This window comes from Budorcas taxicolor, chromosome 6, assembly GCF_023091745.1.
Source record: "Budorcas taxicolor isolate Tak-1 chromosome 6, Takin1.1, whole genome shotgun sequence".
Classification (NCBI taxonomy): domain Eukaryota; kingdom Metazoa; phylum Chordata; class Mammalia; order Artiodactyla; family Bovidae; genus Budorcas; species Budorcas taxicolor.
The window spans coordinates 69,471,241-69,498,446 of record NC_068915.1 but is presented as its reverse complement, the minus strand read 5'-3'; the positions used below and the strand labels follow the sequence as shown (position 1 = coordinate 69,498,446).

Below are 27,206 nucleotides of genomic sequence, written 5' to 3'. Positions count from 1 at the left end.
GCGGCTGGCCCTGCGCCTCCTCCTGTCTCGGGGGACACTCAAGCCAGGGTAGAAGCCTGTTTTGCAGGGGTATCTTAGTTGAATATCAAACCGGTGGACCGGTACTTATTCCTGAAACACCGGCAGGCATATAAAAGACTTTGCTGCCTTATTCTTTTTATGTAGTCGTTGATAATAATAAAGGAGTAGCCACACCTACCATAGTTTCTATTGGATGAAAACGTGAATGGGGAATTTTTTTTTAAGCTTCCAGCTCTCTACGAAGTGCAGGCAGTTCCCAGGTGGGGACGGTGGTCTAGAGCAGCCAGGGACAGCTCGGGAGAGCAGCCAGGGACAGCTTGGGATAGGACCCAGCTCTATTGCAAGAGAAATATGCAGAGCCTGCCCGGTGGACCCGTGACTAGAATTTTTCCTCCTTCCCTTCCTGGTTGTTTTACAAGGTATCGGATGACTGGAGGCACCCAGTCAATGTGGAGAACTAGAGACTGGAGTCAACACCTTCCTCCCTTCCCCCTCCTGTTTATTCTTCTTCCTCTACCCCTCCCCCTCAGTCAAAACACCAACCCACCAGCCCAATTTCAAAACCTCTGAAGAAGTACAGTGTTAGAATGTGTGAAATCAAAGGATTAACAGTATCAAGAGAAGAGGGAGTACAGTAGAAACTAACACAGCATTGTAGAGCAACTATACTCCAATGAAAGTTAACTTAAAACAGAGAGAGAGGGAAGACGGAGACAGAAGAAGAGGAAGAGTCAGAATTTCAACATTTTTTTCTCCTTCCAGGGAAAAAATAGAGTATATCTCTCTGGGCAAGTAAGCCATCCACCTGGGGGGAGAACCCACGTTTTCCCCAGGTAGTACATTCCAGAGATGCTAGACTGGGGCCATAGAAATACATGATTTAAAATGCAATGATAGAAGCTGTTGACAATCCTTCGAAAGATGCCAGAGGGTTTAAGAGGCAGCTGCAATACCTCACAGGTGCTGCTGCCGCACCGGCTGAGTTGCAGGGATCCTGTCTTTTGCTGCTGGAAAAGCTGAGGCAACACAAGGACTTGCCCAGGGTCACACACCGAGCTTGGGACAGAAATAACCCTGACTCCTCCTTCCTGGCTCTAACCAGCTGACAACGCCACTTTATTACTGCACTATCATTCCAATCTGAATCATGTAAATTGCTCCTAATTGCAGGTCTGAAGTGAACTGTAACCTCCATGTGACTTTTAGCTGCCAGACCAGCAAGCTAGGAAGTGACTGAAGTTCCACAAACTCCTGAACATGGAATGAACTGCTGGGGCAGGGAGTGGGGGAGTGTTTGAAAACTTGACTCCGAAATTTCTGAAAAGCATCATATTTGGATTTTTTTTAAAAATGAATTTGAAATGTCACCTCTCATTTATTAAATCTGAACAAAGAAGCACTTGGGATCCAAATGGATGACATTCAGAAAAGCATTCAGGAATAAATCTCTGATATTTTCCAAGCATTCAATCTTCACACAGTTCCTTTTCATGCTCATTAAGTGACTGTTTTTGTATTTAAACATCCTAGGTTATCACATGTGAAATCTAAAAGATAAACGAACAGACTCAGAACAAACTAGTGACGACCGGTGGGAGAGGGAAAAGGGGAGGGGCAAGACAGGGTAGGGGAAAAGTGAAAGTCACTCAGTCGTGTCCAACCAGTCGTGTCCGACTCTTTGCAACCCCCTGGACTGTAGTCCGCCAGGCTCCTCTGTCCATGGAATTCTCTAGGCCAGAATACTGGAGTGGGTAGCCATTCCCTTCTCCAGGGGATCTTCCCAGCCTAGGGATGGAACCCAGGTCTTCTGCATTGCAAGTGGATTCTTTACCATCTGAGCCAGCAAGGAAGCCCTAAATGTAGGGCACTAAGAGGTAAAAACCAGTAGATATAAAATAAATAAGAAAAAAAGATATATTGTACAGCACAGGGAAATATGGCTGTGATTTCGTAAGAACTTTAAATGGAATAAAATATAGAGACTAAAATAACATTGCAAATCAACTATACTTCAATTTTTTGAAAGCTGTCAAAATGATAAAAGTAAATAAACTTCGTCTATGGGGTCGCACAGGGTCGGACACCACTGAAGCAACTTAGCATAGGATAGCATTGGAAGGGGGTGGGAGGAGGGGCCCAGGAAGCAACCAGGCATAGAAATTCAGACCTGTTCTTGGGGCTGGACACGTGCCATGCAGGAAAGAAAGTAAATTCCAGTCGGCAAATTGCTCTAACTGATTCATCTGTCCACCCAGAGACGCCACCTACCTGCTCGCAGGTATTCAGGTGAACGACAGGTGGGTGGGACCTACTGACTGTTTCAATAACTAAGGTCCCAGCAATGTTTTATCTGTCGAGGCTCCTGTGATGTCACACATTTCCTGGTCTCCACCAACCAATGCCCTCCTTGTTCCTCTAGGCACCTGTAGGACGGAGTTGGAGGCCGGTTACTGCCGGGGCAGCCCAAGGAGTTGCTGGACTCAGCCACAGGCGTGAGAACGGCTGGGGTGCTGCTGCTTTGAGAGCCCCAGGCAGCATTTGGAAAGGTGAGCTGAAAACCTGTTTGTTCCTCTTTAGACCGTGGACCCCTGACGGATCTGAAGGAAGAATGTGAGTGAAAAATAGAAGCTGAATGGTTTAGCCCTGGGTGTTTGTCCCAGAGGGAGAAGTTCTTTTTGAAAGGAAAGAGATGTCTTTGACATTTTGGATGCAGAAGAAAATTCTCCCAGGTCAGATATTTAATCCTTTCGGTTTCTCTTAATCATTAATCCAGCCTCTGATTGTCTGGGAAGTTGAACTGATTATTATTATTTTTAAACTCTGAGGTGGAGTGGATACTTTTTTTTGAAACTTCAAGATGCAGACCTGTGTTGGGAGGGGGCTGAAATCTTATTTTCCCTTACCTTCTGCGTTCACCAGAGGCAATTTCCATCTAAACCTGTGAGATGACCTTAATTATTTCCCCCCACCCTCTGAAAATCTGTTCCTCCGGCAGGTAAATTCTATTGCCCTTACTCAGAAGCACTCCAGGCTTCTTCCTTCTTTCTTCTCTAGAGAAGTCTACTATTTTCTTTGTCCTTTATTCTTTTTAAAACTACTTCACAGACTTGGATTAGAATTGTTTACATTCAGACCCTGAGTTGGCTGCCTGCTGACCTTTGGCTAAAGTAAAGATCATTTCCTCAGTGTTTACAAGAATATAGATTCAGGTCTGATATGTAATTTTTGGGAACTCTTCCATTTTTTTTTTTCTCTCTTTCCTTTGCAAATATACCAAGGAGACTGTTCTGCCAGGACCTTTCTTCCTTGAGAAATTTTGCCTCTAGGATCCATTTTGTTTTCTTAATCCTGACCACACAGACTGTTACCACTTCTGTTCTCGATGGCCCAGTACCCACACACACTCTCCACCCAATACTGTTGTTAGAGGAAGAGAAACCATTTCCAAACCTGGCTCCCTACTGGGATGAGCTGGAAAACTGGGGGAGAAAAGTCAACCTGTGAGGGAGGCATTTCATCCTGAATTCCTTCATGGGCTATTTTTTCTGAGATTTCAGTTAGCAAGGTAATAATCTGTTAGGAATATTCCTATTCCTATAAATATTCATATTCATCCACCCAGAAATTCAAAGTGCATGTCAGTTCTCCTAAAGTATAAACAGACACAAATTGAGAACACTTTAATCTTGGATGTTTGCTCCTCCCCTGAGACTCTGCCTCACATTTGTTGCCAGTTTCTCTTACTCCTCAGAGGCTTGTATTGCTCTTCAGCTGACCTTTGAGTCTGTCCTTTTCCCCTGAGCCTTGTGTTTGGGTGGTGGTGGCTGCTTGTCCTTCACCAATAGCCTCACTTGATTCAGAGTTTTGTCAACACAAGTGAGAAAAAGATCGCTTAGATCCTAAATCTTCTGGATAGAATTATGTCCTTAAAGTCACAAACCTCTCCACGATATTTCCTTCCCCCTGTGGGCCGCGGTTCGTTAGGTCTCTGCATAGTAGATAATGTATGATTAAACCAGTCAGTTTATCACTATATGTCAGGGCTCCTGACTATTAAAGGAACAAAGCTATGGATACTATGCCCCTAGATATAAGAAGAAAAAAAAAATTACAGAGACTGGAATTCAGAGTCAGGTGATTTGGAATGCAACTGGTATCTTGGATAATGTGTACATGAGTTTTGTTCACAGGGATGAAAAGACCCACAGTGGTTCCCTTCCTATAGTAACTCCATCCCTTGGTTAAGTGCAAAATGGCTTGATTGAAAACGGTACAGTCTCTTCCATTTACATCTTCCTTATATTACTTCCCTAAGTCTCTGTTTCTTCATCAGTAAAACAAGAACTAATAATCCCAGCAACATAAAATGGTCCTGAGAAGTGCATGGGGTAATAGATAGAGCATCTAGTGGCCAGTGCCTGGTGTCAAGTGGGTACCAAGCAAAGGCTAGATCCAGCCTCCTTGAGGCTGTTTATCTGGATTGCTGGAGGAAATAGTCTGACCTTTCTGAGATAAAAGGTCTAATGTGGTTGCAATTGTTAGGAACCCTGATAGTTCTTGTTATGGTTATTAGTTGTAAGTAATTAACACCGATGTTCACAGTGCAGAGAAAGGAAACAGGCAGGAGGGAGGAAAATGCTTAAACCGTGTCATTAAACAGGCCAGGCAGATTGGTTCCTGCCGTTCTCCCAGGCCAGCTTTAGGAGCTGCTAGCCACGCTGTTACTCCTGCCTTTTTCCTCCTCAAGACTCTCATCCCACAACAGCCCCACAAAATGTGGTCCTCCACAGGCTTTCGGGGGATGGCATTTGTGCAATCTGACTTGGCAGACAGCCCTTTCTGCTTTCAATTGTGTTATCTCCAGGGCAGACTGGTGCTTGGTCTCCTCCAGTCTTGGAGGTAAACACACTTGGCTGTAGCCTGGTGAGCTGGGAGGAGGAGCCTGCCCTGGACTGAGGAAGGGGAACTGGGAAGACTTGCGAACATGATCATCCCTTTAACGGACTGTCGTGTGCTCTTTGATGACCTTGAGCCATTGCATGAGAGCAGGCGTGTTCCTAGTGCCCTGGGAACTTCTCCAGGTCTCACCTTATCCTGAAAAGATAAGGTCATCATCAAGAAGAAAATTTTCATCATCAAGAGCAAGGTAACAGCCTAGTGGATTGAGATCAGGGGTTTATAACCTTGAACTGATTACTAGCTTGCTCAGTGGAACCTGGAGATGCACCTCAACCTCCCCATCCATCAGTTTCCATATTTACCTTTTCCCCCAAAAGAGATGTCAATGTGTTGTGGTTCACATCCCCAGGCCGCATAACAGAAGCTGGATGGGCTGTGCACCTATGTGAGTAGGTCAGGTTGACTGCAGGGGAGTAGCCATATGCCTCACTAGGAAATATTAGTCTTATTTATTGAATTCTAGGTGGAATGGTGCTACTGCATTAGAACAGTGGCCTGTCCTTTGCCATCAGCCTCCCTGAGTTCAAAAACCCAGCACCACCTCCTACTAGCCTTGTAACCTGGGATGCGTTATTTAACCTCACTTCACCTCAGCTAAAAGAAAATTATGAAGCTGAAATGAATTGAAATGTTTAAAGTGCTTAGAATAGTCTTTGGCACAATGTCAACTATTATTTTCTTAAAAGGAAGGCATAGTGGCTAGAATCAATCAGATCTGGGCCAGTTCCATCAGGTAATTATTAAACTAAATAAGTAATTGAATATCTCTTTGTCTCAGTTTCATCATCTGGAAAACAGAATACTTACCAAACCCAGTGTTATTGTGAGGAATAACTGAAATGGTTTCATATAAAGTGCCTGGTATATAGAAAGCACTCAGTAAGTGTTAAATTGTGTAGTATTAGAGGAAACAATTATTATATTGGATACAGCTAGACTTCCTAGGTCATGCTACAGTTTGGGTATAATAATGATGGAAACAGTAGTAAATTGAGAACCAAAGACTCTCTGAGCAAAACAGATTTCCCAAAAGCCCCCCAAAGGCTTAGAAGGAGAACCTGGTAACAAAGATTATTAATATCTTGTTTATCTTGGAGTTCCGGGCTGGGGTGCTGTCAGTTGAAATGCCTGGTCCTTTGCAGAACTGTGGGTAGTAGGATTCTGCGATGTAAATAAACAGTGGGGTTTCGTGATTCCTGGCTTCCAGTGTCTCCTTTTTAGATTTGAATTCCACACTCCAAGTGGAGAAGATAAGGTCTGCTAGGATTCTAACTACTTAAAAGACCATTCTGTAGGATGCTCCTTAGAGGGGACATATGAGAGGTACCCTAAAATGTGTCCTTCCCCCTTGCCTCAGCATTCATGGACTCTCTAGTGTACATAACTTGTCCTAATATTTGCATGCTGGCACCGCATAGACTCACTTTTATGTGGGTGGCAAATTTATTGTTCTCTGACAGGGCCTCTAAATAACATGGGCTTTTCAAAACCATTTGGAAGGAAGACTACATCACTCTTTCTGGGTTAATAGGGTTTAACCATCTATTATCTCCAAAGAATAAAGGCTTACATGAAAGCCATACAAATTGCAAAGCACAAAAACTTCACTGAGCTGAAATAAGAACAGAGAATGTTGATTCTCCTCTATAAACTTCTTCCATTCATCTTTTCCTCTTCTTTGGTTCTAAGATGAGGACAACGCAGTGACCTGTTGCCTACCACAGATATATTTCAGATCAACATGAGGCAGAACTTTCTAAGAATTAGAGTTGTCTAAAAATCCAGTAGACTGCCTTGCAGTGCACTGAGCTCCCTGTCTGAAGGTGATTGGTTTTTGCTATATTTAGTACCTAGTACAATGGCAACCCACTCCAGTACTCTTGCCTGTAAAATCCCATGGATGGAGGAACCTGGTAGACTACAGTCCATGGAGTCCCAAAGAGTCAGACACGACTGAGCAACTTCACATGTTTACTGAACGAACGAATGAAAGAGAAGACCTGCATCTCTTTAGCAGCACATACCACTCATCTGTACAATAAAAATTAGATCACGGATCTCATAGGGTCATTCTAAAGATTAACTGAGAACATACATGAAAAGTATCCAACATAGTATCTTGCACTTAGTGAACTGCTCATTAACTAGTAATAATTATGTCTTATTTTACATTATAAAATATAACCTAAAAAGGAGGGGAGAGAAGGGATTCCTGGAATTCAAGTAGAGGATAGACAAGATGACCCCCAAATTTGAGGTTTGTGGTTTTCTGTTCCTGTCCTCTTCACCCTGCCCTTCTGTGTCTGCCTTTCCAGAAGAATACCTCATCCCCTCCCCGACCCTCTCTCTGGTTTAGGGAGCCACACTCTTTGACATGGTGGATTGGCAATACACTTCTGTCAGTGGCTAAGTTCTGCCCCAATTAACCAGAGATCTTTTATATATCTATCATCAATATGTGACTTAGAATGTGTGGACTGCAGCTCCACCATTATTTCCCAGTGACTCTCAGTCGCTTCTTGTGTTTGAAGCATTTGTCACAGGGATGGAAAAGACTGCACCAATAGCAGAGTGGAAACTCTACAAGAATTTTCTTTAATAGCTTCTTGGCATGGAGCATGGCAATAACACGCATATGATGGTGAGGTCTAAATATGTCATTGCTATCTGTTGAGATGATTTACATAACTTGCTTATGACTGCTCTCACAGTCACGTGGCCATCTTTGAATAGTACGCTACATGTTTAGGCTTCAGCATACTCATGTTAACACATGAGTCATCTGGTGTTTTCAGATTCCTCATTAACTAGTATCATTATGCTTGTCTTATGTCTTCCACAACACACGCACAAACTCAGCTATTCTACCTGTAGTTCTTTTTTCTCCCTTGGGGCCCTAGAAATTTGGTTGAACAGTCATCTCTGGAGACATCTGTGTTCTCGCTTAGCTATGGATTAAAAGAAAATTAGGTTTTTATACTAGGGCAGAACTGCTATCCAGAAGTATGTATTAATAGATGTCTAAATGGCTGCCACTCACCATATTGTCCCTAAATCCTGTAGAGAAGCATTGGAAAAGATCATGGGGAATGTGTACCCCCTTCTGGGTATACAGGGCCCTGTTTTCATTTCCTATCGCTGTTGATATGAATTACCACACACCTGGCATCTCAAAACAGCATGCATTTATTTCCTCACAATTCTGGAAGCTGGAACTGTGAAATCAAGGCATTGGCAGAGCCCTGCTTCCGCTGGAAGCTCCAGAAAAGGATCCTTCTTTCCTTCTTTCAGCTTCTGTGCCTCCTGGTGTCCCAGGCTTGTGGCTGCTTCATTCCAATCTGTCTGCACATCCCCATCTCCTCTGTGTCTTCTCTTCCTCTGTCTTACAAAGACACTTGTCATTGGATTTGGGGTAAATCAGATAATCCAGGATGATCTCATTTCAAGATCTTTAACTTAATTTTATCATCAAAGACAAGACCGTTTTTTCTAATAAGTTCACACTCTCAGGTACTAGGAGTTAGGATGTGGGCATATCTTTGGGAGGGACTATCCTACACGTAGGCCCCTCCCACTTCTTATGATGAAATTCCTTATCTACTTGGAGATTGATATATTGGGCAAAGTACAGCCAGGGAGAAACAGAATTGGCAACCTTCACCACTACAATTATTTATTCCTATGTTCAAAGTTCAAAATACAATTGTGAAGTGTTTTATATGCTAAAGACCTGCTGAATCTTTTCAGTCACTAGTATGATGAATCTACAAAAACAAATCAGTGAAGGTCATCTTAGGTTGCTTTAACAGTTAGGTGGTATCCTGGCTAAGGAAACGTACTGGAGATATTTCAAACAGAAGCTGGTCATCCCCCAGCATGTCATAAAGAGGATTCTTGCTCTTGGTGAGAATCTAAGATCATCACCCAACTCAAATCCCTGTGACTTCTTAATAATTTTAAAATCTCAGACATGTGGGAACACCAGACACATGGTGGGTGGATTCCTTTTGCTTGAAGAATTTGCTCAGTTTCTTCCTTCTGCCTGGATTTCTTCCAACTTTCCCAAATTTCTTGAATCTTTCGTGACCCTCCCTGAGGACAATCTGTTCCAAGAACTTTGCTTGACTGTTCTGAGCCATGCCACACTGCTTTCTCACTCCTTTTCCTCCACACTTGTCCCTGGCTCCTATTTTGGAGGACCATACTTATTGTATGTTTTCTTACACTGTTTAAAGTTTGTTTTTTTTTTCTATATGAAAGCTCTATTTTCCTAATTAGAAAAACTCGTTGAGGGTGAAATTTAATTGCCTATGGGAACTCCCACAAAAATGCAGACAAGAGAAGGCAATGGCAACCCACTCCAGTACTCTTGCCTGAAAAATCCCATGGATGGAGGAGCCTGGTAGGCTGCAGTCCATGGGATCACTAGGAGTCGGACTCGGCTGAGCGACTTCACTTTCACTTTTCACTTTCATGCATTGGAGGAGGAAATGGCAACCCATTCCAGTATTCTTGCCTGGAGAATCCCAGGGACGGGGGAGTCTGGTGGGCTGCTGTCCATGGGGTCGCACAGAGTCGGACACGACTGAAGCAACTTAGCAGCAGCAGCAGCAGTCAGGCACATAAGAGGTAAATACCTATAGAATTGAAGCAGTAGAGAAATGTTGAGCACTTAAATGTCTTCCTCCACCTTGTCCTTTCTTCCTTAAACCTTGGTTATAGGTTAAAAGAAAAAAAAAAAAAAAAGCATTTCCTAAGTATGTTTAGGCTACCCACTCCAGTATTCTTGGGCTTCCATGGTGGCTCAGACAGTTAAGAATCCACCTGCAATGCAGGAGACCTGGGTTCAATCCCTGGGTTGGGAAGATCCCCTGGAGGACGGCATGGCAACCCACTCCAGTGTTCTTGCCTAGAGAATCCCCAGGGACAAGAGGAGCCTGGCGGGCTGTGGTCCATGGGGTCACAAAGGGTCAGACATGACTGAGCGACCAAGCACGGCATAGCAGAAGGATGTTTTTCAGCCTTGAGTGTAAGAAGGCCAGTCTGCTTCTTGATCATACTTCTCATCTGACATCAGCCCTGCCCAGGACCTTGTGATAACTGACTGCAAGGGCCATGAGCCGTTGGTCAATGCAGAATATTCTGCTTTCATTTTGTTGTTGGCAGGGGGTCAGTTCCACCTCAATATGTTGGTAGACCAGAAGTGGAAGGACGTCTTTTATGGGCCGGAGTTCTTACAAACAAACCCAAGTTTGAAAGGTGTGCCCTGACACCCCAGGGGAAAGGCAGTAAAGTCTTCTGACAAGAAAGACAAAGCTCCTCTCCAACAGGAGCTTGTGAAAGTCCATCGTGACGTCTAAAACTTAAATTTCTTCTCGTGTAACACTCCATTGTTTTTCCCACTCTCTGAACATCTATCTTCTCAGTTATTGACTCTAGGTATATCACATGTTCTCCTTTTAGTTCAATTTTCCTTGAATTTCCTGACTGTATTTCAACACTATACAGACAGGTGTCATTCACAGACTGCATTAATGAATTACTCTCTCTTAGAGACTGGTGATTTGGATATTAAGTAGGAGCAGAGCTAACCCTGACCTTTGTATCCCATACACACCTGCCCTCCCTCTGTCCTCTCTTTCCCCTGCAATGCATATGGCGCCCTCATCTCCCCACCTCCACTTCCAACCCAGGCTCTTGGTTTGAACATAGTTTTTATCCTGTGCATGACTCTTTTTATTCAGATCACTAAAGTACCTGGAAATGGAAGTGTAAGTCACTTAGTCATGTCCAGCTCTTTGCAATCCCATGTACTGTAGCCTACCAGGCTTCTCTGTCCATGGAATTATCCAAGCAAGAATACTAGGGTGGGTTGCCATGCCCTTCTCCATGGCATCTTTCTGACTCAGGGACTGAACCCAGGTCTCCTGCATTACAGGCAGATTTTTTTACCATCTGGGTCACCAGTGTGCTAAATTGCTTCAGTCATGTTTTTGAGCCAACAGGGAAGCCCATTAAAGCCCCTAATTTCTCCCCACTACAAATAAGTTAAAGTATAGCCCCCAGAGCATTTGTCTAGCCTCTTATATATCTTAATTCAAAGTTAGTATTTATATAAAAAAAAATGATGGCACTTTGATACCTGCAAGTCTCATACAATTTATCCATAATTTAACATGTAACTGTAAATTTACATTGTTTAATAGAGAAAGAATGAAGTAGGGCAAAGGCTATAGAGTTTTGCCAAGAGAACTCACTGGTCATAGCAAACACCCTCTTCCAACAACACAAGAAAAGACTCTACACATGGACATCACCAGATGGTCAATACTGAAATCAGATTGATTATATTCTTTGCAGCCAAAGATGGAGAAGCTCTATATAGTCAGCAAAAACAAGACGGGGAGCTGACTGTGGCTCAGATCATGAACTCCTTATTGCCAAATACAGAGTTAAATTGAAGAAAGTAGGGAAAACCATTAGACCATTCAGGTATGACCTAAATGAAAACCCTTATGATTATACAGTGGAAGTGACAAACAGATTCAAAGGATTAGACCTGATAGACAGAGTGCCTGGAGAACTATGGACAGAGGTTCGTGACATTGTACAGGAGGCAGGAGTCAAGACCATCTGCAAGAAAAAGAAATGCAAAAATGCACAATGGTTATCTTAGGAGGCCTTACAAATAGATGTGAAAGGAAGAGAAGAGAAAGGAAAAGGAGGAAAGGAAATATATACCATCTGAATGCAGAGTTCCAAAAAATAGCAAGGAGAGATAAGAAAGCCTTCCTCAGTGATCAATGCAAAGAAATAGAGGAAAACAATAGAATGGGAAAGACTAGAGATCTCTTCAAGAAAATTAGAGATACCAAGGGAACATTTCATGCAAAGATGGGCACAATAAAGAAAAGAAATGGTATGGACCTAACCTAACCCTCTTAATACCTAGAAGATATTAAGAAAAGGTGGCAAGAATACACAGAAGAACTAGCCAAAAAAGATCTTCATGACCCACATAATCAAGATGGTATAATCACTCACCTAGAGCTAGACATTCTGGAATATGAAGTCAAGTGGGCCTTAGAAAGCATCACTACAAACAAAGCTAGTGGAGGTGATAGAATTCCAGTTGAGCTATATCAAATCCTAAAAGATGATGCTGTGAAAGGGCTACACTCAATATGCCAGCAAATTTGGAAAACTCAGCAGTGGCCGCAGGACTGGAAAAGGTCAGTTTCATTCCAATCCCAAAGAAAGGCAATGCCAAAGAATGCTCAAACTACCACATAATTGTACCCATCTCACATACTAGTAAAGTAATAATCAAAATTCTCCAAGCCAGGCTTCAGTAGTATGTGAACCATGAACTTCCATATGTTCATGCTGGATTTAGAAAAGGAAGAGGAACCAGAGATCAAATTGCCAACATCTATTGCATCATTGAAAAAGCAAGAGAGTTCCAGAAAAATCATCTACTTCTTCTTGACTGACTATGCCAAAGGCTTTGACTGTGTAGATCACAACAAACGGTGGAAAATTCTTCAAGAGATGGGAATACCAGACCACCTGACCTTCCTCTCAAGAAATCTGTATGCAGGTCAGGAAGCAACAGTTAGAACTGGACATGGAACAACAGACTGGTTCCAAATCGGGAAAGGAGAACATCAAGGCTGTATATTGTCACCCTGCTTATTTAATTTATATGCAGAGTACATCATGAGAAATGCTGGGCTGGATGAAACACAAGCTTGAATTAAGATTGCCAGGAGAAATAGCAATAACCTCAGATATGCAGATGACACCACCCTATGGCAGAAAGTGAAGAACTAAAGAGCCTCTTGATGAAAGTGAAAGAGGAGAGTGAAAAAGCTGGCTTAAAACTCAACATTCAGAAAACTAAGATCATTGTGGTCCCATCACTTCATGGCAAATAAATGGGGAAAAAATGGAAACAGTGATAGACTTTATTTTGGGGGGCTCCCAAGAATCACTGCAGATGGTGACTGCAGCCATGAAATTAAAAAACACTTGCTCCTTGGAAGAAAAGTTATGACCAACCTAGACAGCATATTAAAAAGCAGAGACATTACTTTGCCAACAAAGGTCCATCTAGCCAAAGCAATGGTTTTTCTAGTAGTCATGTATGGATGTGAAGGTTGGACTATAAAGAAAGCTGATCACTGAAGAACTGATGCTTTTGAACTGTGGTGTTGGAGAAGACTCTTGAGAGTCCCTTGGACTGCAAAGAGATCCAACCGGTCTATTCTAAAGGAAATCAGTTCTGAATATTCATTGGAAGGACTGATGCTGAAGCTGAAACTCCAATACTTTAACCACCTGATGGGAAGAATTGACTCATTTGAAAAGACCCTGATGCTGGGAAAGATTGAAGGCAGGAGGAGAAGCGGACATTAGAGGATGAGATGGTTGGATGGCATCACTGACTCAATGAACATGAGTTTGAGTAAACTCCAGGAGTTGGTGATGGACAGGGAGGTCTGGAATGTTGCAGTCCATGCGGTCGCAGAGTCGGACACGATTGAGCGACCGACCTGAACTGAATAGAGAGATAGAGTTTGCCCTGACTTTGGCAATTCCTTTCCCCCAATAATCTAATTTAGGTGTTGAAGCCAGAGCCAGGGCAGTGGTTGGACTGATAATCATTGTAGAAAGGGAGACAAGGCCGTTGGTGTTACAAGAATTTATTGGCATTGTTCCACCCACTCTTTTCCTCAAGGGCTGTATATCTAGTCTCCACAGTTTCAATGTTCCTGGCTATGAGTGTGATCTGTACTGTCTCTGTACTGCGACATGGCCTCAGTGACCAGTTTGAAACCAGCTCTGCAGCCATTCTGCCCTGTGGAGCTTCATCCAAATTTTAAAGCATCATCAACAACAGGAAAACTTTAAGCTCAGTTTCATTTTTTTTTTTAAAGGCTAATTCTTTTTTTTAAATTTTAAACGTTGAAGTGTAGTTGATTCACAATATCACGTTAGTTTCAGGTATATAACACAGTGATTCAGGTATATATATATATATATATATATATATGTATATTCTTCCTTAGGTTCTTTTACCTTGTAGGTTTTTAAAAATATTCAATTTAGTTCCTTGTGCTACACAGTAGGTCCTTGTTGGTTATCTACTTTATATATAGTAGTGCATATGTGTTAATCACAACCTCCTAGTTTATCTCTCCCCCAGGTAGGGCCAAGTCCCACATTGTTTGTATAGCAACAGTTCATGCAGTGTCCTTCCTTGAGAGAACTATTTCTATTACTTGCATGGGCTCTCTTATATACTCACAAAACACAGCTCTTTCAGGATTCAGTTGTCCTGTGATTGTTTGGCGGACCTGGCCTTAGGCTACATTTTCTTCCTCTCATTTGAAGAAAGTTCTTCCTCCTGCTTCATGAACCCATCAGCAGATTGCTCACCTGCTGCCTCTATCAAGCATGTATCAAGACAATGCTCAGTCAAATCAGTTTAGATCTTGGTTAAATTTAGTGGTACACCTGTGACAAGGTTATAATTCTTTGCTTTTGCCATTGCACCTGACTGGGAATCAGGGCAGGTCCAAGGAAAATATTGAGACCCACAGAGGTAGCTGGAAGCAGAGCTGAGTCCTCACCATAGCCTCAACACACAGCTCTACCTGAGTCTCTGAAATGGCAACAGTGGCAGGGCCATGAGTTTGTGAGGCAAATGCAGGACTTGCCTTTGGGTGTAAATTTTAAGGGGGCCCCCTGGTAATCATGATAAGTACTGTTTTAATGCATTATTTTAAAAAACCAAAATTAATGCGAAAATCCATGATGAATAAAAGGATCAGTAGCTCAAGTTATCTAAAGATTACTTAAGGTTATCACTTAGTCAAAAGAGATTGTCAAACAGCAGTTTCCTCAGTTGAAAATCAGACAAAAGAATAGGCAGATTTTTGAAAATGCTATTGCTGGGCTTGCTTCCTTTAAAGCCAGGAAAGTGAAACTATGGGGTAAAAATGTTTGTTTTTAGTACAAATAAACTATTTAAACTTAAAATAATGTTGTACATTTAATATATGTGTTTTTCATGTTTCCCATGTTTTTTCAATTAGCTTAATGATCTAGGGGAAATTAACCATTAGAAAATATACATGTATATCACGACGCATATCTCCTTTGGCCTTAGGCTGCAACATAGGGACTTCCTCGATGGCTCAGTGGTAAAGAATTCGCTTGCAATGCAGGAGACACAAGAGACATCGGTTTGATCTCTGGGTCGGGAAGATCCCTTGGAGGAGGAAACAGCAATCCACTCCAGTATTCTTGCCTGGAAAAATACCCCATAGATAAAGGAGCCTGGCGGGCTGCCGACCATGGGGTTGCAAGAGATAAACATGACTGAGTGACTAAGCACGCACTACATATTGCAACGTGGACCACACAGCACTGGTGGGATAAGTGTATCTGTTATATAGGAATGTCTTCAGTGGATTTTTTCCTGTGTTTGTCATAGGCTAAGTAGGAATTTTCTATAAGCAATGCTTTCTGGCAGATAAATGGAGAAGCCTAATGTTCCAAGGTGACTGGCTAATAAGCCTCCTTAGGTACACTTTCCTTCTCAAGCACTTGTGCATCTTCTTCTTCTCCCTTTTTAAAGCAGCTGGACAGGAAGAGGTACAGAGCATTTGGAGTTGCAGAATTTCTAGTTTATTCCATCACCTGCCCCTTCATCAGCTGCCCTTGGCCCTATTTTCATTTTTTCATTAATAGTGAATTTCAGTGAAAACTCCATGTTTATGCTCTGGATGGGAAAAATTATCTCAGATTTACCATTTTTTAAAGTGGTTTCCATTTCTCTTGTGTTATGTATGTCAGGATATTGTAAAATACCAAGAGTTGTCAAAATAAAGGAATGTTTACAAACAAATGGGAGAGCCCCAAATTCCTCAAATACCATTCATTCTTCAGTTCAGATTATATGCTGAGAATTCCAATACTGGAACTGTTTGGCCATTAAGAATTTTATTTTGTTTACAGAAATCTAGCTAATGCCAGTAAATATCACTGCATTTTCTAAATTGCTCCAAACCCTTGCTTTCGCCTTTTAAAGCATCTACTTCTCCACTTCATTACCCTTAATCTTTTTTCACTTCTGTGGCCAAGACTTCCTAATAGCTTCCTTCAGGGCTCAGTGTAATGTCCCCTGCTCAGCCCTGGCAGGACTGCAGTAACAGCCAAGGTGTGTATTGCCACCAAGAAAGCAGATGCAGTCTTTGGCTATGGGAGCAGTTGGTTACTCTCATTTCACTCTGTCTTGGAGGCTGTTCATATGTTGCAGGAAGTACACTGATAAGTTTAGAGCTTGCAGAAGAGTGTGGTCAGGCTCTTGGAGTTTGGAAACTGGAAGGAATGTCGGACACACCTAAGGCTGCTGAACCTATGGGAAGACTTGGGGGCTGTCTTCAAATAATTGAAATGGATTTAAGGAATTAGACATGTTCTAAATGGCACCCATGAAGGGGTTAGGGGAGTTACAGAGAGAAAAAAATTTGGTCAGTGTGTAGACTTCCCCTCCTTAGTAGGTTGTTATTATTTAGTCGCTCAGTTGTGTCTGACTCTTTTGTGACCCCATGGGCTGTAGCTCACCAGGCTCCTCTGTCCTCAGGATTTCCCAGGCAAGAATACTGGAGTGGGTTGCCATTTCTTTTTCCAGGGGATCTTCCTGATCTAGGGATTGAACCTGTGTTTCCTGCATTGGCAGGCAGATTCTGTACCACTGAGCCACCATGGACGCCCACATCCCTAGTAGTTATTTATCCTTTAACTGTAATTTTTTATCTTTTGACTACATTTACCCACTCTAACTCTCCCCCCACTCTGGTAACTACAAATATGATCTCTTTTCTTCCAAGTTTGTCAAAGTATAACACCATGCTAATTCCTGGTGTACCACGTAGTGACTCAATATTTCTATACATTACAAAATGATCACCACAATAATCTGGTTACAATATGTTACCACATGAAGATATTATATCATTACTGAGTATATTATTTCATAAAATATAAAGCTCATTCATTTTGCAGCTGGAAGTCTGTACCTCTTAATCGCCCTCCTGAAGGCTGCTCTTAAGGCTACTAAGTTTCCAATCCATTGAATTTTGCAGTCCAGGTGACAGTATGCATACGACCTCTAATGAACCTCTTGGCTGCAGATGGCGCTGACTCACATTTGCTCTGAAACGTATCTTTGTTGTCAACCACAGATGTTTAGAATTTCAAAGTTAGGTAGAAGAACTTCTGGACAGATTGCAGGCACCATGAAGTAGTGGGGAAGGAAACAGGGATTAAGGACAAACAGAGATGGGCGTTGTTATTTTTCCTGTCACTTCCTGGCATGCCATTGGTGGACTACACATCTCTGTAAACATCCCCTCAGGCTTCTATTCTACCCCAAATCAGAGATAAGGAGGAAGGATGGTTCCTAAGTCGCAATAGTGTATCAAGGCACAGTAAGATATCCCCCCATCCCCATACACATACTCAAGGAAGGAATCTACTTCCTGCTTTTTCTCACTCCAAACTGCAAAAAAAGCCATCTTGCATATCCCTTTCTCCTTACCACAGCTAGGACCAGATTGCTGACAGCTGACATACAGACTAACGTGTATGGACAGACCCTCTTGCTCCCTCTTAGGGGACAAAAGAGTCTACCTTTTAAGCCTTAATGAGTTTCTATAATTTCTTCTCAGTTCATCAGCAAGGCACATATATGTCCAAAAACATGACACATCATACATATTTATAAGATGTAAACTGGAAATAAGAAACATCAAGTAAATCACATTAATCATACTTTTTAAAGTCTACCTAGTTCTTTTTTTGGAACCCAAACTCCTTTTTTTAGCCAATTCTCTCATAATCTGCGTCTATTCATATAGGCTTTATTTAGTCTAAAGCAAAGTTGAAAAATATATACAGCAGTGTTTACTTTAATATTATATGAGGAATCTGGTTTACTCACAAGAGTAAGTGCCAGGGAATTCAAATTGCTCTCAGATAAAAAAGAATGAAAGGAAAAACAAATTGGTGTTGGAGCTAAAGCCTGCCATTTCTGCTTACTCCAATCTACTTATCCTGTCTTAGGCATTTTAGCACTCAGTAAAGTCAAAGAATCTTTTTATTCAGAGATCTTGGAAAACTCCATTTGCAATGGGGCCTACAGGGATTTTTAACCTTATAATTTCCTGGGGCTCTTATATTTGGTTCAGTTCCTGGGTCGGGAAGATCTGCTGGAGAAGGGATGGGCTACCTGCTCCAGTATTCTTGGGCTTCCCTTATGGCTCAGATGGTAAAGAATCTGCCTACAGTGATGGAGACTGGGCTTCAGTCCCTGCATTGGGAAGATCCCCTGGAGAAGGGAAAGGCTACCCACTCCAGTACTCTGGCCTAGAGAATTCCATGGACTACAGCCCATGGGATCTCAAAGAGTCGGACATGACTGAGTGACTTTCACTTTCCTTTTTACTTTTTTTGGATTCTGACTGGTCATAGTCAAGATAGGTTATGGGAGAAAAGTAGCAATGTTGTAAAGAGCAGTAAGGAGTTATGAGCCCCTGCTAGTTTGTTCTTTTTTGGTGTAACTGGCAAGTTACTTACCTACTACACCCAGTTTCCTTATCTGTTAAATTAAAAACAAAATCCCTGGGGATGTGTAAGGATTAAACAACATAATTATATATATATATGTATATATATATATATATATGCCCCAGAAAAAAAAAAAATTCCCCAAAGCCAACCACCCTAAAATACCCCAAGAAAACACCTCTATTATATTAGCATGGAATCACAGGACTTTGTTTCTGAAAGGGATTTCATGGTATCTAGTCCGGAGGATTTTTTTTGGCTTTTGTTTTCCTTAAGCCATGGTCCTTTGAACAGAATCTATGAGGAACCTAATGCATGAGATGAAAGTGGAGCTGGGTCTGGGTGGAGTGGAAAATTGGACACAGCCTACCATCCCCCTTCCCTTCCCTGGAAGAGCCTGAGGCATCTGACACACCTTGCCGAGCACAGTGAGAAAACCAAACATCAGGTCCAATTCCACCTTTGCACCAATGAGGAAGTGGCCCAGAAACGTGACATTGTTGCAGTGGTCAGAGCAGGGCGACCACCGGCAGTCCTATCACCCTTCCCTTCAGCACAATGAGAAAGAATACGTGGGAGGATTTGACCCAACTCTAAGTACTAAAGACATAGGGTTTTAGTTCAAAATATGTGAACTTTTTTTTCCTATAGCAGATGATAATCTTTTGGGTGGCCCATTTCCATTTTCATGTTTATTTTCGAACTGTTTTTCATGCTACTGAAAGTATTTCCTGTGTGGTTCCAATATCTTCTCTGAGCCTTGAGGACAAATAGCAGCTGTGTAGGTTTCTATGAAATTTGACTATAAACAGCTTCACCCCCCTCCTGTATCCTCTACTTTTGCCTCCTGTGATCTCTTCTGATGCTAAATAAAAGTCTGTGATTTCTACATGCTTTCACATTTGGGGCACTTTACTTCTACCTCTTGACCAGAGTGTTCTTCAAGGCTTATTAACACAGTGCAGAAATGTAAGCTGACTCAGCACAAGTTTGAAGTCAATGTATTTTCTTTTTGAGATAAGGCTATGTTTGTAGAAACAACCTCAAACTTTACTTGGAAAAGAAAAGAACTGTAAGGCAGTTTGTGACTGCTGTGCTGTTTCAAAATATGGCCAGTTTCCTGTTAGGCGATTCATCTGTCTTTATGTTTCTGCGGAAAACTTCAAGTCATTTTAGTTACTTTTGGAAAAGAAGAAAGTTGTGTTGAGGGCTGGGATACGACAGATTCTTCATTGTCATGAGTATTGACCTTGAGTCCCCTAGTGCTGACCTCTGTCTGCACTGCTTACCTGGGTTTCTCATTATTTGGTCATGTCCACATCCCCCGGGAAGGTCTGGGGACTCCAAGAGGGTAGGCATGTCTTTTAAAGCTCTCTTGAAGGTCTCCCGCACAGCCAGTTTGCTACCTTGCTCAAGATTGGTGCCTACAAAATGCTTATTGAAATCAGATGTTTATGATTATCATTGTCACTAATCTCACACTACTGCAGTTCATTAATAAAAAATATTGAAGGCAAAGAAAAAACTGTTTATTGACTGGTCAGGAGACTTTCCTAGATGTTGATCAGGCATGTTGAAATCTCCACTTTAAACTCCTATACCACAGGAAAAATAGCTTCCCTGGTGGCTCAGATGGTATAGAATCTGCTTGCAATGTGGGTGACCCAGGTTCACAATCCCTGGGTTGGAAAGATCCCCTGGAGAAGGAAATGGCAACCCATTCCAATATTCTTGCCTGAAGAATTCCATGGACAGAGGAACCTGGCAGGCTACAGTCCATAAGGTTGCAGAGAGTCAGACACAATTGAGCGACTCTTTCACTTTTCACCAAAGGAAAATACATAGTGTGATAATATTCTACTAGTTTGAATATATATATATATATAATTGAATGAAAGAGAACTATGAGAATAAAGCAAAAGACCCCTGAGAGGAACTATAGCTTTCAGTTTCCAGGCGAAATGAGCTTGGCTGGAGACAGAACGACTTCAGCAACAAATATATGTAAGAATAGTTAATACTTACTGGGCACTTACTGTATTTTAGGCATAATTCTAAAGTGTTTTATGCCGCATATGTCATTTACTCTTCACAACAACCCTCTGAGATAGGCCATTACAGTATTATCTCCACTTTACAGACATGGAAGTGAAAGTGAAAGTGAAATCACTCAGTCGTGTCCGACTCTTTGGGACCCCATGGACTGTAGCCCACCAGGCTCCTCCCTCTATGGGATTCTCCAGGCAAGCATACTGGAGTGGGTTGCCATTTCCTTCTCCAGGGGATCTTCCTGACCCAGGGATCGAACCTGGATCTCCAGTATTGCAGGCAGACACTTTAACCTCTGAGCCACTACAGACATGGAAACGGAGACTTCCATCATTGGTGCAGTGACGGTGAGATTGGCACAGACAGCGTGGCTCCGGAAACACCTTTACCACGAAGTGACTGAATAAATGAAATGCACGCAGAAGAAAACAATGCTTTCATCTTCATAAAAATACAACTGTGTCAGCAGCTCTTATTTCTTCTCAGATGATTTAGTTGAAGACTATGAGGTGTCCTTTATTTTCTGGGTTTTAGAGAAAGGTAGTGAAGAGAGATAAGAGAAAGCCATCAGAGCATTAACATCTTCTTCTTGTCATGATCTGACAGGATTTTATAAATCACTGGTCTGTTTTGTTAGGGCCTGTTTCTGGGCATTCCCAGATTTCACTCAAATAATTTTCACTGCACTAATATGAGGAAATTAGGCGTAAGTATTATTCCTGCTAAGATAGGTAGTTAAACTGAGGCATAAGGAAGCCAGGCTTCAGGTCTCGTTGGTCAGTCACCACGTGGTCACTCATTCCAGGCCTTCCTAGTCACAGCTCAGTTCTGTCCACTGGCAGCACCGCCTACCGTCCATAACCAAGATAGATGAGCAGTCTCATTCTCTTTCAGGTTTGTGGATGGCTCCTAGAAGATCCTGATTTACTCTGGAGGAAATACTGTTTTCCGGGGTTGGTTTCCGGTCATCCTGCTCCACCCACTCCCAGTTGACCATGAACCAGCCAGACCCCGCTGAGGACCCGGATCCCAGCGCTGCACCCCTGTGTGTGGTGTGCGGCCAAGCCCACTCCCCCGAGGAAAACCACTTCTACACCTACACGGAAGATGTGGACGATGACCTCGTTTGCCACATCTGCCTGCAAGCTCTTCTGGGCCCTCTGGACACGCCATGTGGACACACCTTCTGTGCAGTCTGTCTCACCAACTTCCTGGTGGAGAAGGACTTCTGCCCCGTGGATCGAAAGCCTCTGGTTCTGCAGCACTGCAAGAAATCCAACATCCTGGTCAACAAGCTCCTCAACAAGCTGCTGGTGACCTGCCCGTTCACGGAGCACTGCGCCGAGGTGCTGCAGCGCTGCGACCTTGAGCATCACTTTCAAACGAGGTAGGGAGGGGGCTTCCCTTGTGGCTCAGCTGGTCAAGAATCAGCCTGCAGTGCGGGAGACCTGAGTTCAGTCCCTGGTTTGGGAAGATCCCCTGAAGAAGGGAAAGGCTACCCACTCTAGTATTCTGGCCTGGAGAATTCTATACAGTCCATGGGGTCGCGCGAAAGTCGGAGGCGATTTTCACTTTCGCTTTCTAGGGCTGCTGCTGCAAGGGCGGGGTGTTGCAGGGTCCCGGTGCTCCCGGAAATACCTGTTTTTTTACCTTATGCTTTGCAGCCAGTGAAAGGATTCATTCAAAGTAAGAAACGGTTGAGATATTCTGGCTGTGGTTCAGTGTGAGGAAACAGCACATGGTGGAGTTGTGGGGTGTGAATGTGTGTATATGTGTGGGTGTGTGTTTATACGGTTGGAAGGTTTTCTGGTAAAATATAAATAATATAAAATTTGCCGAGCATTTTTAAGTGTGCTTTTAAGTGACATTAAGTACGTTTACACTGATGTAACAATCATCACCAATAACCATTTCCAGGATTTTTTTCATCTTCCAGAACTAAAACTTCACATCCATTTAAAAAATTAAAATAAACCCCCCTCATTTCTTCCTCTCCAGCCACTGGCACCCACCATTCTGCTTTCTGTCTCCATGAATTTGACTGCTGTAGAAACCTCATATAAGAAGCATCGTTCAGTATTTGTTCTTTTGTGACTGGTTTATTTCATTTGGGTGCATCTGAAATGTGAAAGATACTGCAGAATCTAATGAGAAGCTTTCTCATCTCATTTTGTGAGGCTTCAGGTTCCCAAAAAGATATCCTGGAGAACATTGCTTGCCTTTTTATGTAAGAAAAAAAAAAATCTCTCCCAGTTTGGCCCATGACTTGCTCTGTACAGGAAATACCAAAGCCCAACTATCCTTTGAGGAGACACGAGGTATTTTCAACTAAGTTTCTAAGAGGAGAGATTTACAAAACTTTTGTCCTTCTAGTGATTTCTTCTGCACGTTTTTCCGCACAGGTGTGCACACTGATGCAGAACTGTGGTGTGACTGCTCCTGCTGGTGGTCAGCACCATCCACCCCACCATCTACCTCTTACTTCACCCACTCACATCGTGTGTTCCTGAGCGTGCTTCTTGTGGACAGCCTCAGGGGGTGGCCCTGGGTCTCAGGCGCAGGAGTTCCTCTCTTAGAACATCTAAGGTGCTTAATAAGACATGAACAGTAATACCAGAATTATTTTGTAAGAGGAAATTTGGAAACTGGTGTTTATCTTGGTTCCTATTGTGACAAGGGTGAGAGGCAGGTGCGGGTGTTTTTTTTTCCTAAAGATCACATTCCTTAAGCCCTGAATCTGAGTCTTTGTCTTTGGGGACATGCAGAATCTCTTAACATGGAAGTTTGCATCCAAAGCACCTGCCTGGGTATAATGCTTCACACATGTTTTCCATAGTAATTAATTATGTTGGTAAACACACTTTCCCCCACTAGATGTTGAGCCAGATGCATCTATGTCAGGTTTGTGAGTTGCCTCTGACCCTCTGTGATCTCAGGTGTGTGAGCTAGGATGTGCCTCTTGTCTGGTTGCTCGGAAGGAAACGTGGCCAGAGGAAAAGGGGTAAGGGAGTCTGTGTGTGACTTTTGCTGCAAGTTTTGTCTGGGTAGGGGAGGCGTTGCCTGCATAAGGGAGGCATTGCCTGCAGGGGAGTGGGCCTGGGGTCAAAGATGAGGTGGATGCAGACAGATGCTAACACAGGGCCAGGGCCAAGACTGCAGCCACACCAGATAGAAGAGGTGAGGAGCAAGAGGAGGAGAAAAGGCCCTGGGAGACCTCCCTGCCCCATTCCCATGTTGGCTACTTTTGCCGTTTATATAATACATTTGTGTTTGGGAGCTGTATTTGATTCCTGCTGCTGCTGTAACAAATGATCGCAAACTTAGTGGCTTAAAACAATGCCAGGTGTGTTACTTTCCAGTTCCGAGTATTCGAAGTCCAACACAGGTCTCACTGACATCAGGGTGTTCGGAGGCTGGTTCCCTTTGGCTCTGGGCTTCCAAAGGCCCCTGCATTCCTTGGCTTGTGGTTTCTTTCTCCATCTTCAAAGCCAGCAGCCTAGCATCTCTCTCTCTTCTCTCCTTCCTCGTTCCCTTCTCTTTCTCTGTCTCTCTCCTTTCCTTCCATCACCACATCTCTTTCTATGACTGTGATCCTCCTGACTTCCTTATATAAGGACGCCTGTGATGACACTGGGATCCACTCAGTGAATCCACCTGGATAGTTCAGGTTCCTTTCCTCATCTCAGGATTTATTTAGTTGCATCTGTAAGTCCCCTTTGCCATGTGAGGAGACACATTCACAGGTTCTGAGGGTGAGGAGGCAGACTGCTTTGGGGAGGGGTGTGTTAGGTATTCTGCCCACTACTGGAGTTTTGCAGGAGAGGGGTAGAGAGGACAGAGACAAGGAGAGAAATAGAAGCACTCTGAAGTAAGAGAGTAAAAACACGGCAGCCCTACCCCCTCCCCTCATCAAGCACTGACTTGGGGCCAAGAATATCCCTAAGAATTGGGATAAGATAGCACATGGAGCTGAGAGCAAGGCTGGAAAGAAGTGCTTCCAGGGGAGGTCTGGGAAGAGACTGGTCGGGGTCAGGAGGGGTGGGGCGCTTCTGGGGTCTAGAGAGAGATGACTCAAGTGCACCTCAGCTGCCCACACTGGCTGCATGACCCCACACCTCAAGGAAGCCTGGGAGAAAGGTCTGCTGAACGCTCAGCGCATAACGAGGTGTGCAGAGCTAATTGAATTCACATGTCTGAGCTGTGGCCTCAGAGTCTTTCACCTTCCCCTTCAGCAGCCCTCGGTGACGAGGGAACTCTCAGGGCAAGGTGTTGGGCCTCCACACTTGCTGTGACTCCACACTTCAGCTTCCTAAGTAGGTTAAAACCAACATTTCCAAAAATACATTGAATTTGTTAGTCATCAAATGCTTAATATATACTTCCTTGCCTCCTGCTCCCTGAGCATTTTACTGGCCAGGATTCAGAATCTGGAGCTAATCTGGAACTTGACTCCAGAGCCCTCTTGGGCCCAGGGCCTGTGACCAACCAGTTCAGTAGACTGCCTCTTCCTCCTCTTAGAAGAGAGGTTAAGATTAAGGCACTACTACTGCTGGAGTCTCTTAAAGTAGGAAAACTCAGATGTTACCAGGAAGCTGGTGTTTTCCTTACATTTGGATTCGAGGCCTCCAGGTTGGTGGCTGCTTGTATGGAAGTGTTGTCATATGTTTGTACTAGAAGATAAATTTATATTTATAAATTTTGCATTCTTCGTTTCAGTATTTAAAATGTAATGAGTTAAAAATATTTCCTTTGACTGATGGTACTTTGATGAGTATAAAGTAGGCAGGCTGAGAATTGACCTAAAATGGAGAACTTCACTGTAATTCTGGTTGATGACTACGGGGAGACTGACGTGGATCCACATGTCCTTCCAGGGGATCCTAGAGAGCTAGCAACCGTGGGCTTCACGGGAAGCTCCTTATAGGCGGTTTGTCCACCTGTGCAATGGGAATTTATTTCAGTTGACTCCTTGAATACTAAGCTCTTGCAGAAATAAATCACATTTAGAATGTTTCCATTGTCCCTTTAGTAAATAACCTGTGTTCAAGAACTATTTCCCCAAGGTCTCTGTTCACGGCCTGTCTAGAGGATCATGCATGCTATGGTTATCAGGGATGCTGCCTGTTTTTCTGCAGAATTTATGTCATTTGTAAACATTGCTTACTACTTCAGACCCTGGGTTGAATATGAATCCTAAAGTAAAGCAGGTATGGGCAACTGGGGTGTGTATGACCGGCTGGACCAGCAATGACTTGGGTGACTTTTTTAACTTCAGACTGGAGAATTCTTCTGTGGGAGTAAATCTAAGCATGTAAGCTGATGTTTGGAATCTTCTGGATAATTCTGTTGTCCTCTGCTCTTAGATGATTGCACACTCCTATCACATGGGTCTACTATAAAGAATTCCCACAAGAGTGATGGGCTGTTGAGTGCAATGGCAGACTTCCCAACCAAGGGATATTGGCATAGTTGGGGCACAGCAGAGGGTCAGTTCAATGCACCTCTCTTGACCCAGACTGGCAGTGAGAGGGTGTGTGGAGGTGAAGTTTTACTTCCTTGATCCTGAGTGGGCATTTTTTTAGTCTCAAGACTACATCTCTATTTTGCAGTATCATTCTCTGCATATATAATATTTATCAACAATCCACAATAGGCCAGGCCCAGAATGAAAGAAAAATCTATATAAGCCACAATTTCTGCCTTTGAGAAAATGACCTCTGAAAAGTCAAAGAGAATTTGAAAACACACACATGTTGAGTTCATGGGACAAGCCACTTTGCCCTTGAGTTTCTCTCTCATGGATGATAATAAAAACGTGAGATAGTAAAGCTGACCCCCTTCAGTATTTACGTAGCACAAATAAAGAGCTCATTGTTCAGTGTTTTGAAAACAGTCCTGGGTGAAAATGTGACGGTATTGGCACACCTGACTGAAGACTCTCTAGAGTTATTTTCTTGATTAAGTTTAAACCCAGTGTCCTGGAAATTTCTTCCCCAAAGACCTACACTGGAACCTCTCCTGACCTTTTCTTCTATCAGGGGCCCTTCTCTGTTGTTGTTCAGTTGCTCAGTCATGTCTGACACGTTGTGACCCCGTGGACTGCAGTGCGCCAGGTTTCCCTGTCCTTCGCCAGCTCCTAGAATTTGCTCAGACTCATATCCATCGAGTTGGTGATGCCATCCAACCATCTCATCCTCTGTGGCCCTCTTCTCTCCTGCCCTCAATCTTTCCCAGCCATCAGGGTCTTTTCCAATGAGTTCGCTCTTAGCGTCGGGTAGCCAAAGTATTGGAGCTTTAGTCTTAGCATCAGTCCTTCCAATGAATATTCAGACCCTTCTCTGTACCATGTTCCATAAACACAGACTCAGGTAGCTGCCTACAGGGCAGGGAAAGTTCTACTGCCAGAGTAAAGGACTAGGGACTATTACCCTATGGAAAGGTGGTCAAGTAACAAGTCTCGTTGGTCATTTTAGCCTGGCTTAACATCTCCACTCTGACTGTGCTTAACATGCATCCTTCACATGACTTTCCAAACCTGA

At 43.1% G+C, this 27,206-nt stretch overlaps 1 protein-coding gene across 2 annotated transcripts in view; it reads left to right on the top strand.

The window, feature by feature from the left end:
* The window catches only part of LNX1 (ligand of numb-protein X 1), a 189,412-nt gene that overhangs the window by 54,537 nt on the left and 107,669 nt on the right, over positions 1–27,206 (top strand). For both annotated transcript variants that reach the window (XM_052641810.1, XM_052641809.1), the window contains exons 2-3: positions 2,441–2,567; positions 21,562–22,054. In XM_052641810.1, the coding sequence (XP_052497770.1) occupies positions 21,663–22,054 (392 nt within the window). In that variant the 5' untranslated portion in view covers positions 2,441–2,567; positions 21,562–21,662. The remainder of the gene's footprint in view (positions 1–2,440; positions 2,568–21,561; positions 22,055–27,206) is intronic.